Below are 14,029 nucleotides of genomic sequence, written 5' to 3' on the forward strand. Positions count from 1 at the left end.
AGCAGAGAAGAGAAAACAGGCAAAATTACGATGGCTACAAAATCTGAATGAAGTACCTATACAAAATTTCGTAGACATCAGGCGGAAAACTTCCAAAACTTTTCGAAAAAAAAAAGCGATTTTTGAAAGCTTAAATTAAGGAACTTGAAGATAATAGTAAATATAGAAACATTCAAGACATAAGGGGATCAACGAATTTAAGAAAGGCTATCAACCTCGTGCTTATATATTAAAGAAAGCTGACGGAACAGTTCTCACTGATACAGATAGCATCTTAAATAGATTGAAAGATTTCTTTGACGATTTGTTGAACATGCAGCCAAAAATTGATGTGCGTGGAGAAAAGGAGATACACACCGCAGAACCGTATATTCTAGAACCCAACCAAATAGAAGTAGAAACCGCTATAAAGAAATTAAAGAAATACAAATCTCCGAGTGTAGACGATATTCCGGCTGAGATAATTTTAGCTGGAGGCGAAAAATTGTAAAACAAGATATACATACTTATTCTAATTATCTGGAACAAGGAAGAATTGCTACAAGAGTGGAAAGAATCAATCATTGTTCCAATTCACAAGAAAGGCGACAAAATTGACTGTAATAATTATGGAGGAATTTCTCTTCTGTCAACATCCTATAAAATCCTTGGAAGAATTCTACTAGGAAGATTGACCCCATACGCAGATGAAATTATTGGAGATTATCAGTGCAGATTTAGATGAAATCGATCAACTATCGACCAAATATTTACCATTCGACAAATATTCGAAAAGAAATGGGAATACAATACCCGGTACATCAACTATTAATTGATTTTAGAAAGGCAAACGACTCGGTCAGGAGAGAAACATTATACAACGTTCTTACAGAACTCAGAATACCGAGAAAGCTAATTAGATTAATTAAGATATGTTTGAATGAATCCCAAAGTAAAGTCCAGGTAGGAAAATTTTTATCCACGATCTTTCACGTGGAAAATGACCTGAAACAAGAAGATGCGTTGTCGCCATTATTATTCAACTTTGTTCTGGAATACGCTATAAGGAAAATTAAAGGTAACAACCAGGGCCTAGAGTTGAACGGTATTCACCAGGTTATGACATATGCTGATGTAAATTCAATAGGGGATGATAGGAGAACAATAGAAAGAAATGCAGAGATCTTATTAAACGCTTGCAGGGACATGGGTTTAGAAGTAAATGTAGAGAAAACTTAATAACTGGAATTGCGTCGCATCCATAATACGGCAAATTGTGGATGCGTTAAAATATTAAATTATACTTTTGATAAAGTGGATACTTTCAAATATCTAGGATCAATATAACAGATGAAAATAATATTCACGAAGAAATTAAGTCGACTAAAGGCAGAGAATTCGTGTTATTCAGTTCAAAATCTCTTGTCGCGAATTCTGTCGAGGAATTTGAAGCTTAAAATGTATAAAACGAGAATCATACCTCTTGTTCTGTATGGTTTCGAAACACGGTCGCTTACTCTGAGGGAAAAACAGACAAAGTATCTGAGAACAAGATCCTGAGACGAATATTCAGACCCAAGAGGAACGGGAATGGTGGAACTACATAATTTATACGGCTTACCTAACATCGTTAGGGTCATTAAGTCTAGGAGGCTCAGGTGGGCAGATCATGTCGCCAGGATGGAAGAAAGTATGACTTTCAAAACCTTAACTGGAAGATCAACCGGAAAACGATCATTAGGAAGACCTAGGCGCACATGGGAGGACAATATTAAGATGGATCTCGCAGAAATAGGAATAGAAAGTAGGAACTGGATCCATTTGGCTAAGGATAGAAGTCAGTGGAGAGTTTTTTTTATGTAGTTCATACGGATTAATATGTATTCAGAATTCTCTTGCTTTTTTATTGTTTCTTTTGATGAAAGGTTCGTCTTCGCTATTTTTCAACTGCAATATACTGCAGTTTTTTTTTAAGTAATTCATATTGCAGATGCGAGCATGGTCTTTCTATGGTTAATCTTTTTTATATATATATAAGTTCCTATTGACTAATTACCTTAATCCTCGTGTTCGTTTACTATTCACGTTTTACTTATAGCCGATAATATATTAATTTTTTATTAATATCTTATACTTTTCTTTACAGATACCTTTTATCAAACGGCAGCTACTCGACGTGTAGTAATTATTCTGCTCATAGAATCTTAGACAGTCAATGAGTATGGAGAAGCTATTTAGTGTAAGTTGAGTGTTTGCTTTATAACAAGCTACTTACTATTTTATACAAGGTCAATATGCATTAAACTCATACAAAGTACTATTGCTTGTTTGCTTATCTTCTAGCTCAATATGAAGAGGTACCTTATTATTAAAATGCGTATCTGTTGCCAGAAGAAATGTACATCGATTCGGTAGGTATCGACGCATTGATTGTAATACATAATTTATAAATAAGTGATCTCAAACTCTATATATCCATAATTTCAATATTGGGTCATAATCATTTCAATATTCAATTCTGATATGTAGAGGGAGAAATTTGTAACGGTAGCGCTGGCAACATTGCCTGTCATAAGATGTAGAGTAGTCTGTGTGTGTAATTAGCTTATAGTCAGTCACTGGTAGTTAAGCTTTGTAATAAATATATCTTAACACAGTTAACGTGTTAATTACTATTCAGAGAGGCCTAAAGTATAATAAGAAAGACTAAAGGCTACGACACATGGCGCAGTCGTGAAAATACGCCAGTATTCAGGTGGACGTTAAGTTCCTATTAATAATATAGCTGTTCTGTGGCGAGTAAGTGGTTTTCAAAACACTGCGAAAATGGAATCTGCACGCATACCAGAAGAATTAAAATTGGAGGGAAATATCCAAGCTTCGTGGAGACGTTTTAAGCAAAGTTTCACTATATACATGAAGGTTGCAGGACATAGTGCTAAGTCGGATAACGTAAAGGTTGCTATATTACTCAATGTAATAGGTGAGGAAGCAGTTGAACTTTTTAATACTTTCAATTTGACTGATGAACAACGTAACAATTACGACCAAGTACAAGTAAACAAATGCAGGTGGGAACAGAAAAATAAAAATAAGGCACGTAGAAGTGATAGTACTTCACAGTTAGTATATTTATGTAAAAAGTGTAACACGTCGCACAGTAAAGCAAGTTGTCCGGCGTTTGGTAAGCAGTGTAGGAAGTGCAAGGCCTATAACCATTTTGCAGTGGGGTGCAAAATTAAGATCAAGCGAGTGCAACATAACCAAATTCAGTCGGAAGATGAAGACTGATTTGTTAGTGATATCGTCTGCCCAGGTTTGTTCAGTTACACAAGTGGGAGAAGTGCGTGAATGGACTGAAATAGTAAAAATTCAAGATCAAAACGTTAAGCTCAAGCTTGATACGGGAGCGGAAGCTAATATTCTTCCGTTACAGGTTTCCAAGCAAATTGACTCAAAAGCACAATATAGGCCTACAAATGTGATGTTGGAAGTTTATGGTGGTACAAAAATAAAACCGCTGGGTATTGTAAATCTCTGTTGTACTCACAAAAATATACAAGCGAACATAGATTTTCTTTTAAATAAAGATAACAATAACGCATGCAAACAGTTATTAGGTCTGGATGGTTGTGTGAAATTAGAGTTAATAGAACGTGTGTCAATAAACCCCGTAAATGTAAACAAAGATGAATTATTAAGGCACAACAATGATGTATTTCAAGGTAAATATTCTGGTAAATTGCATATTACGGTTGACGAAAAGGTACAACCTATAACTAGACCTCCCAGAAGGATACCGTTGACAATCCAGCCAAAATTAAAAGATGCGTTAAATAAGTTGGAAAAAGAAAAAATGATTTGTAAAGAGGAAAACCCTATTGGCTGGATTAGTAATTTCGTCATTGTAGAGAAACAAGATGGCTCACTAAGACTGCTTAGATCCGAAACACCTAAATAAAGCGTTGAAAAGAAATTATTCTTTGCTTCCAACAGAAGAGGAAGTTAGTGCAAGGTTAAGTAATAAAAATGTATTTAGTGTTCTGGATTGGAAAGATGGGTTCTAGCATGCAAAATTAGCTGAGAGCTCAAGCAAATTATGTACGTTCAGTACTCCTTTTGGATGCTGGAGATTTTTAAGATTACCATTTGGTTTATCAGTTGGCCCGGAAATATTTCAGAAGCTCAATATGAATTATTTTGGTGACATTCCAGGTGTTGCCATATATTCTGATGATTTGTTAATTGCAGCAAACTCAGAGGAGGAATATGATAAAATAATGGAGCAAGTACTAGATAGAGCTAGGCAGCTTAATGTCAAATTTAATCCTAAAAAACTTGTGACATACTTAGGGTATATTTTTAATAAGCAAGGTATGAAACCTAACAACGATTTCGTTAAAGCTATCACAGAGTTGAGTATTCCATCCAATAAGAAAGAGATGCAAAGGGTGTTAGGCATGATTACGTATTTAAGTAGGTTTATTCCTCAATATTCAACTATCAGAGCTCACACCAAAGTATTTAATGAATTAAAATGATTGTATCAACTGCTCCGGTTTTGCGTACCTTTGGCCCAAAGAAAGAAATAGTAATACAATGTGATTCATCAAGTCAAGGGCTAGGCTGTTGCCTAATGCAAGATGGCCACTCGGTAGCGTTTAGTTCACGTAGCCTTACTCAAGTAGAGAAATCATATGCTCAAACTGAAAAAGAATTGTTGAGTATAGTGCACGCTATTGTAAAGAAAAATGTATCAGATATACTATCAAGTAGGTTACAAAGAATGTGTCTTAGATTGTTAAGGTATGATATTTCATTGAAATATGTACCGGGTAAACTAATGTACATTGCTGATTTGTTGTCTCGTGTTTTTTTTTTGCATGAAACGGGTGAGTCAGATAATTTTATTACAGAGGTAATACACAGTTTAGCTGCTAATGTACAAGCTACTGAGTCAAAGAAAAAAACTGATAATTGAAGAAACAAAAAAGGACCCTGTTTTGTGTAAAATTATGAAACTGTATTATGAAGGTTGGCCTGAAGATACAAAACAGCTCGATGAGTCAGTCAGGTTTTACCACAAATTACGGCATGAGATTGTAGTAGAGGATGGTATTGCCTTTTTAAATCAAAAGATGATTGTTTCTACAACGTTGAGAAAAAGATATTCTTAATCAGTTACATCAGAGACATTTTGGTGTACAAAAGACAAAACCTACAGCCAGGCAAGTGGTATATTGGCCTGGATTATCAACTGATATTGAAACCATGGTTCTGAAATGCCGAATTTATGAAAAATACAGAGTATCAAATTGTAAAGAACCACTGAAATCGCATGAAATTCCGAGTTTACCTTTTGAGAAGATATGTCTAGATATTTTAGAATATGGTAGTAAATCATTTCTTGTGTTAATGGATTACTATTGTAAATGGTTGGAATTGTCACCGTTAAATTCAAAATCCTCAGGTGAAGTGATAGAAAAACTCAAAACAATTTTTACGACGCATGGAATTCCAGCTATTATTGTGTATGATAATGTTCCTTTTGGGTCAAGAGAATGTAAACAATTTGCTAAAGAGAGGGGTTTTCAGATTGTTAACAGTAGTCCTAGATATCCGAAATCAAATGGTCTTGCGGAAAATTCGGTAGGCATAGCAAAAAGAATTCTTAAAAAGTGTAACGATGAAGGAAAATAATATTATTTAGCTTTACTTGAGTATAGGAATTCTCCTATATTAGGCAGTGAGCTTTCACCGGCCCAAATTCTGAGCCGCACACTTAAAACAAAGTTGCCTATACACAAGGTGGTATTAAAACCGAAAGTACAAGAGAATGTAGGTACATTCTAGGAGAAAAACAAAACAAAGACAAAAGGTATTATGATAGACAATCAAAACAATTGGTAGAATTAAAGCCTGGGGAAAACTGTCTGATACAAACAGGTCAAACTTGGACTCCAGGTCAAATCGTAAGCGTACATGCAAATACCAGATCTTTCGTTGTTAAAGATATTAATAACAGAGTTCTCAGAAGAAACAGAATTCATCTAAGAAAATCATACAATGAACCTGAATTTATAATGGTACAGGATGATAATTGTAAACAGAAAATGTTACACATGATGATTCACGAAGTAATGTTAACAGCGAAGTAGTGTCTGATAGAAGGATCACAGGTAATAATGTTCCAGGTAGTGACACAGTAACAATGCAAGATAATGTAAATGAAACTGACACAGGAGTTCGTAGATCTAAAAGATTAACAAGAAAACCAGTTTGGTTGAATGATTTTTTGTTTGTTTCAAAAGAGGAAGTTGTAACGGTAGGGCTGACAACATTGCCTGTCATAAGATGTAGAGTAGTCTGTGTGTGTAATCAGCTTGTAGTCAGTCACCGGTAGTTAAGTTTTGTAATATATCTTAACACAGTTAACGTGTTAATTATTATTCAGAGAGGCCTAAAGTATAATAAGAAAGACTAAAGGCTACAACACAAAATTAACCCCTTGAAAGAAGCTTTATTTTTTACTCTGTCATTGTGTTATAATGAGTTTCTTCAATGAATAACCAAAATTCAAGCCTGATCTTCATTAGATTGATATTAATTCCTGAATTCACCAAACAGTAACTTTCTTGACATGTGTATCAAATTACACAAGACTTACATAAACTTGGGTGATTCAGGTCCGGCAGCCAACGTGTTAATGTCTTCTATCAACTGATAGGAGATATTTTTATAAAGTAATTAGATATGACTTCTTGGACCTTACACTGCTGTGAAACGTCTTCGACAAAATTCTCACAATCCTTGAAGTTTTCATTACAAAACATTCATTTTCAAATTGCTTTTACGGAATTGTTCTGAAGTACAGGATAAAAGTTGCTTTGCTTTGTCATTTTATATGTAGTAAGTGATTCATTTTTACGGCAAACTAAATACCAATAGAAATAAAATTTTGAATTATGGAGCATAATTATCAGAATAATGGACGGAGTTCACAAAGAGCCATAATGAAGCATTATGTGTTTTCTCGAGGTTCTGCTTCCTCCAACGATTGTTTCATACTTAACTTTTGTAAATCGTACGTCTCTATTAGTCTAAACGGCATAGCCGTGGAAATTAAATTAAAATTTTCAACTAATTTTTCTTTCCATAATCTGGGATCGAACAAGATCCTTGCGTCAGTAGCAAGAGCAAGAACATTGAACATTTCTCCCTCTCATGTATGATTCAGGAGAGTGTATTTGGGCCCCTGCTATTTATCCTGGACCTCTACTCACTTATCAGCGAATCCTAGTGATCTTTTACTAGGATTCGAAATATCGTACGGAAGTTTGAAATATCGTACGGAAACAGAAATATCGTTTTTCCATGACACGATGACCCTTTAGAAAGACATAAATTACCTTATAGGTTGGTATGAAATGAGGTGTTTGAAACTTAACAGTATTACCATTAACTCTAACTCTCTCTATGGCCTATGGAACCGGGAGGTTCAATGCCGCGTTCACAAAAGCTCTCCACTGACTTCTATTCTTACCAAACTGGATCTAGTTTCTACTTTGTATTTCTATTTCTGCGAGATCCATCTTAATATTGTCCTCCCATCTGCACCTAGGTTTTCCTAATGGTCGTTTTCCGATTGGTCTCCCACTCAAGACTTTGAAAGTATTTCTACTTTCTTCCATTATAGCTACATGACCTGCCCGCCTAAGTCTCCTAGACTTGACGACTCTAACAATGTTGGGTAAACCGTATAAATTATGTAGTTCCTCGTTATGAAGTTTCCGCCATTCCCCATTCCCGTTCCCCTTGGTTTCGAATATTCGTCTCAGGATCTTGTTCTCAAATACTTTCAGTCTATGTTCTTCCCTCAGAGTGAGCGACCATGTTTCGCATCATACAGAACAACAGGCACGATTATCGTTTTATATATTTTAAGCTTCAAATTTCTCGACAGAATTCGCGACAACAAGAGCTTTTGAACTGATTAGTAACACGATTTTCCACGACATTTAATTTCTTCGTGAATATCGTTTTCGTCTGTTACTATTGATCCTAGATATTTGAAAGTATCCACTTTATCAAAAGTATAATTTAATATTTTAACGCATCCATAATTTGCCGTATTATGGATGCGACGCACTTCCAGTTATTGAGTTTTCTCTACATTTACTTCTAAACCCATGTCCCTGCAAGCGTTTAATAAGATCTCTGCATTTCTTTCTATTGTTCTCCTATCATCCCCTATTGAATTTACATCAGCATATGTCAACCTGGTGAATACCGTTCAACTCTAGGCCCTGGTTGTTACCTTTAATTTTCCTTATAGCGTATTCCAGAACAAAGTTGAATAATAATGGCGACAAGGCACCTCCTTGTTTCAAGCCATTTTCGACGTGAAAGCTCGTGGCCAAAAAATTTCCTACCCGGACTTTACTTTGGGATTCGTTTAAACATACCTTAATTAATCTAATTAGCTCTTTCGGTATTCCAAATTCTGTAAGAACGTTGTATAATGTTTCTCTCCTGACCGAGTCGTTTGCCTTTCTAAAATCAATTAATAGTTGATGTCCCGGAGTATTGTATTCCCACTTCTTTTCGAATATTTGGCGAATGGTAAATATTTGGTCGATGGTTGATTGATTTCGTCTAAATCCGCACTGATAATCTCCAATAATGTCATCTGCGTATGGGGTCAATCTTCCTAATAGAATTCTTCCAAGGATTTTATAGGATGTTGACAGAAGAGAAATTCCTCCATAATTATTACAGTCAATTTTGTCGCCTTTCTTGTGAATTGGAACAATGATTGATTCTTTCCACTCTTGTGGCAATTCTTCCTTGTTGTAGATAAGGAGAATAAGTATGTATATCTTGTTTTACAATTTTTCGCCTCCAGCTAAAATTATCTCAGCCGGAATTTCGTCTACACTCGGAGATTTGTATTTCTTTAATTTCTTTATAGCGGTTTCTACTTTTACTCGGTTGGGTTCTAGAATATATGGTTCTGCGGTGTGTATCTATCTCCCTTTCTCCACGCATATTAGTTTTTGGCTGCGTGTTAAGCAAATCGTTAAAGAAATCTTTCCATCTATTTAAGATGCTATCTGTATCAGTGAGAACTGTTCCGTCAGCTTTCTTTAATATATAAGCATAAGGTTGATAGCCAGACAGTATTACCATTACTCTGAAAAAGTCTCCTGTTCTCTTCGAATATTATATTAAGTTTCCCTATAACACATTTTGTTAGTCATAACGGTCTTGGTGTCATCTTTGACTCGAAACTCACGTTCTCTGACCACACCTCCTCAATACTTAAGAAATCAATGCATATATTGGAGCTCCTTTCCCGATTTACTGAACTACGCACTGTGGCATCATTAGCATCATTCTATAAAACACGAATTGCACCCAAGATCGAATACTGCTCTCCCGTATGGACCATGGCTGCACCTACACGTTTCTCTAGACTTGATTCTATTTTCAATTTTTTTATTGCTAAAGGACCTTTCGTGTTCCCGCACTTCAAATATTACCTATGGAGGAACTCTTGCGATATCTTATTATGCAGATCCCAGGAGTACCGAGAGATAACTCTGACCTGAAATTTCTTCATGAAATTGTTAATGGAAACTTAAGATCGGAAACCCTACTTTAAGAACTATCCTTACGTGTTCTTTCCCGCAAAATCCGTAATACCTACCTATTCCATTTTGCACGCCCTACGTTGGCAATTATACAGTGATCTCTTTTCACAGACTACCGAACTATTATAATTATCTAACAACTGAGATGGACTTTTTTTTTTTTTTTTTTTTTTTTTTTTTTTTTTTTTTTTTTTTTTTAGCTACTCGGTGTTTGATAGAACAATAAAACGCCAAATAATATTACTTTTATACTCTTTGTTGACACTACTATTGTTATGGTTACTGATACTTTCTTTCGATTCTTTGTTTTTTTTTTTTCTCCTATTTGTTATCATTTCCCTGTGCAAAATGGCAATATTATGCTGTATTTAAGAATTTGTTCAATAAATAAATAAAACTTATAATACTTTTTTTTTTAAATTTACCTGAAATCTGCATACGTTGTATCCTTCCGGCAAGTCCATTACCCACCACAGCTTGTTGATCTCCTACAACTCCAGTATTATGGATAGATCTCCCACTAACAGGAGGTTGAGACTGAAATCAAATATATTTTTCATTGTAGTTAATAAAAACAGGCTGATGAAATCCCTTTTACATTTATTTAATGGGTTTCTATCAGGGTTGGCTGGTTTAAACCAGCTGGGTTTTTTCAAAAAAAACCAACTGGTTTAAACCAATAATAATAATAATAATAATAATAATAATAATAATAATAATAATAATAATAATAATAATAATAATAATAATAATAATAATAATAATAATAATAAGAAGAAGAAGAAGAAGAAGAAGAAGAAGAAGAAGGAAAATGCTTAAAATCGTGTGAACTTCATGGTGACGTTTCCACATATCAAACCATCCGCATTACGTTTATCTACTTTTAATCAAGGGGTCCCGCGTTCAATTCTCGGTCGAACCACAACTCATCTTTCAAGTGTAAACCAAGTAGCGATTCGAGGTGTCCCTCTAAGCAAAAGTCTTCTCCGTGATAACCTTGGTATTTCATAAGGATGTTAAGCCTAAACATACGAAATGAAACCAATTTATATATTTCTACTTGAATGAATGCCTGTTGTTTTATAAAGAAGCCAAGGTTGCTTAAATATAATGATAGAAATTGACAAAATTTATCAACTGCCTACGTAGCTTCTAACATCAGCTTGGATTTGACTTGGTTTTTATTTTATTGAATGATATCTACATACCAAGTTTGTAATTTAATACCTCAGTTTTGGCGTAGTGATTATGATACGTTGACCTTAAAATTTTAGATACAAATACATTTAAAGTAATAGCAGGATTTTCCCAATGGCTAAGGCGGGAGTTACCCGATTTGTATATAATTCTGCATAATATTTTTACTTGTATAACTGTTTATCTTTTTGTCCTTCTGAAATGACTCTTGACAATTATATTAACAAGTAGGCCTATGTAAAGATCAGTACAACGTATTTTTATCAGGAATCCTTCATGAGTGAGTCGGCAATAGCATTCGTGACCAATTAGTCCCAGTTTCGTGTCCAAATGGACAATTTCTTTTGGATGTAAGCAGAGAAATTGTTTGGATTCCGTTTTAAGCTTATGTGACCCCTTCCAGCATAACCTTGTTGTTGCATAATAAGACCAAGGCGAAACAAGCTAATTTCTGTTTATATCTAATATAAATACATAGAGTAAATTATTTAAACAAAAAAAAAAACTGATTTAAACAAAAAAAAACTTTTTTTTTTTTCAATAAAAACCATGGTTTTTGCCAACCCTGGTTTCTACACTTTATATGTACAGGAATTTAGAAACTTTACTACATGAAGAGTAACATTTTCTCAAACTGTTTTCAATATATATATATATATATATATATATATATATATATATAATCAAAGCTGCTCAAAACGGTTTCCAACCCAAAAGTCAACTGAGACGGCAATATTTAATTATCTCAATTGTATTCGGGATTCATTAGACGACAGGAAAAAGTGTACTGGCATTTTTCTAGACTTAACTAAGGCATTCGACCTTGTTTCGCATCAAATACTCCTCGAAAAACTAAACAATATTGGTGTAAGAGGAGTTGTATATAAATTGTTCCAAAGCTATTTAGAAGATAGAAATCAAGCCGTACTAATTGATTACACGGATCAGCGGGGTATTAGTTCCAAATATATCTCTGACATCAAACCAATAAAATGCGGGGTGCCACAAGGCTCAATTTTAGGCCCTACTCTCTTTATAATTTTCATCAATGAGCTTCCAGCTTACATAAAAACAGCCAAACCAACCATGTTTGCTGACGATACAAGTCTAGTCATTACTGAATACACTGACAGTAAAATTAAAGTTAGTATCGAACAAACAATAGAATTAAACTCATGGCTTGAAAATAATAAATTAAATTGAATACCGATAAAACTACAGTAATAAACTTTCATCACTCTCGAAATACAAATGTAAATAATCCAATCATATCTATTAAAAATAAATTCATAGATAACGTTAAAGCAACGAAATTTCTAGGACTCTGGGTAAGTGATACACTAACGTGGGATAGGCACGTATCTGTACTCCAAAAGAAACTTTGTAAAGTGCACTATGCCTTAAAAAGTGTGAAAACATCATTCAACATATCAGCATTAAAAAGTAATTTATCATAGTCAGTTTGAGAGTCTACTTACGTATGGAATAGTACACTGGGGAAACGCAGCAGAAAGTAAGACAATTTTTAAGATTCAAAAAAGGGTACTGAGAACAATGAAAGGTACAAAATCAAGAGTATCATGCAAAAAAATATTTCGTGAGCTTAAAATTCTCCCAATGCCTTGCCTTTATATATTACGAACGGCAATCTTTATAATAAAACACTTGAAACCGTCTCTTAAATGCTACAGTGACATTCATACATACAATACCAGAAACAAAAGCGATCTTGCAATTCCCATTCATAATACAGCACTTTACCAAAAAGGTCCAAAATATACAGGAATACACATTTATAACAGTTTACCCATCAACATAAGAAACTCAAAATCTGATCACCTTTTTTAAACAAAGACTAATAAAATACCTACAAGGGTACTGTTTTTATACTGTCACGGAATTTTAAGAACATGCTCAAGCTAGAAACTTGTAGTTGTATGAATCAATAGGAAGGTATTTATTTTATAATTACATAAGTAGTCATACTTATTTATACATTATTATAATCAAATATCTTCAATACGTGTTTCCTAAATACTAAATGAAGATAGCATAATGTAAAGAAAAAAACTACAGATTATCGCACTATGAATAAAACCAGGTAAATGAATAGATAAGGCAGTGGTGCCCACCCCCCCTCATGTTCATGACGCACCCCCCCTCAATTGTCTATCCGTAGGTGTTCTTCCATGAAAAAATAACTTTTCGATTAATTTTTACACCCTCTCAAACATATTTATATAGATTTTTAACCCCCCCCAAATATTTCAATGACGCAGTTTGCGTCATAGCCCCCCCCTTGTGGGCACCCCTGGATAAGGTGTGGTATTTTTATGCATATATATGCATCTAATGTAGACTAATGTGATGTAAGACAAAATCTAATTGTAAGACTAATGTGATGTATAAGGAACTATAGTTTATTATATAGACAATAATAGGATTTGACATGTTCTATACCGCATGTACAAATGTACAATACTGTGGTCTCTTGAAATAAATAAATAAGCTTATCTTTTATCTTTTCTGCTCCTCTGTCTAGAATTTGGATTGATTTTTATTCAGTAATTGTCAATGATTTCAGTAATTTCTTCATACAATCTGCAAGTAAGATGTATTTGCGTACAAACAGTAAAACAAACGCTAGAGCAGATCATCAAAGATAAGCTGGAAATGGCTGATTAATTATTATCAAGGAAATAAGTAGAAGTAACCTCGTTTTTAGAAACAATCCACAATTCGATATATAAATTTTGTTAGATTTTGACATTATAGGATATTGCAGTGAGAAATAATGTGTAATATTTGTAACAATAATCATCAATAGCCGTGATCCGTGACATGATTCTGTAATCCAAATCTATTGGAGGCAAAATAGTGTGATGGGGAACGGTCTATCTTGTCGGCATTAATTTTGTCTGATGGTCTGTTCACCCACCAAATACATTGGATTGAAGTCCAGATCATGGTTCAGAACCTACATTACGAGGTAGGCTATTCGTATACTAGGCTATATCATTCAACTTTCATAATTGGTGTTGCATAAGGACTGTAAAACACGAAACACTCATATCAATAATAATAATAATAATAATAATAATAATAATAATAATAATAATAATAATAATAATAATAATAATAATAATAATAATAATAATAATAATAATAATAATAATAATAATAATAATAATAATAATAAT

At 34.0% G+C, this 14,029-nt stretch overlaps 1 protein-coding gene across 3 annotated transcripts in view; it reads right to left on the minus strand.

Annotated features, from left to right (window-relative positions):
• LOC145668063 (piwi-like protein Siwi) overlaps positions 1–14,029 on the minus strand; it is a 219,683-nt gene that overhangs the window by 174,258 nt on the left and 31,396 nt on the right. For all 3 annotated transcript variants that reach the window (XM_081735562.1, XM_081735563.1, XM_081735561.1), the window contains exon 3: positions 10,058–10,169. In XM_081735562.1, the coding sequence (XP_081591688.1) occupies positions 10,058–10,169 (112 nt within the window). The remainder of the gene's footprint in view (positions 1–10,057; positions 10,170–14,029) is intronic.

The sequence above is a fragment of the Thermobia domestica genome, chromosome 13 (assembly GCF_964235325.1).
Source record: "Thermobia domestica chromosome 13, izTheDome1.hap1.1, whole genome shotgun sequence".
Taxonomy (NCBI): Eukaryota; Metazoa; Arthropoda; class Insecta; order Zygentoma; family Lepismatidae; genus Thermobia; species Thermobia domestica.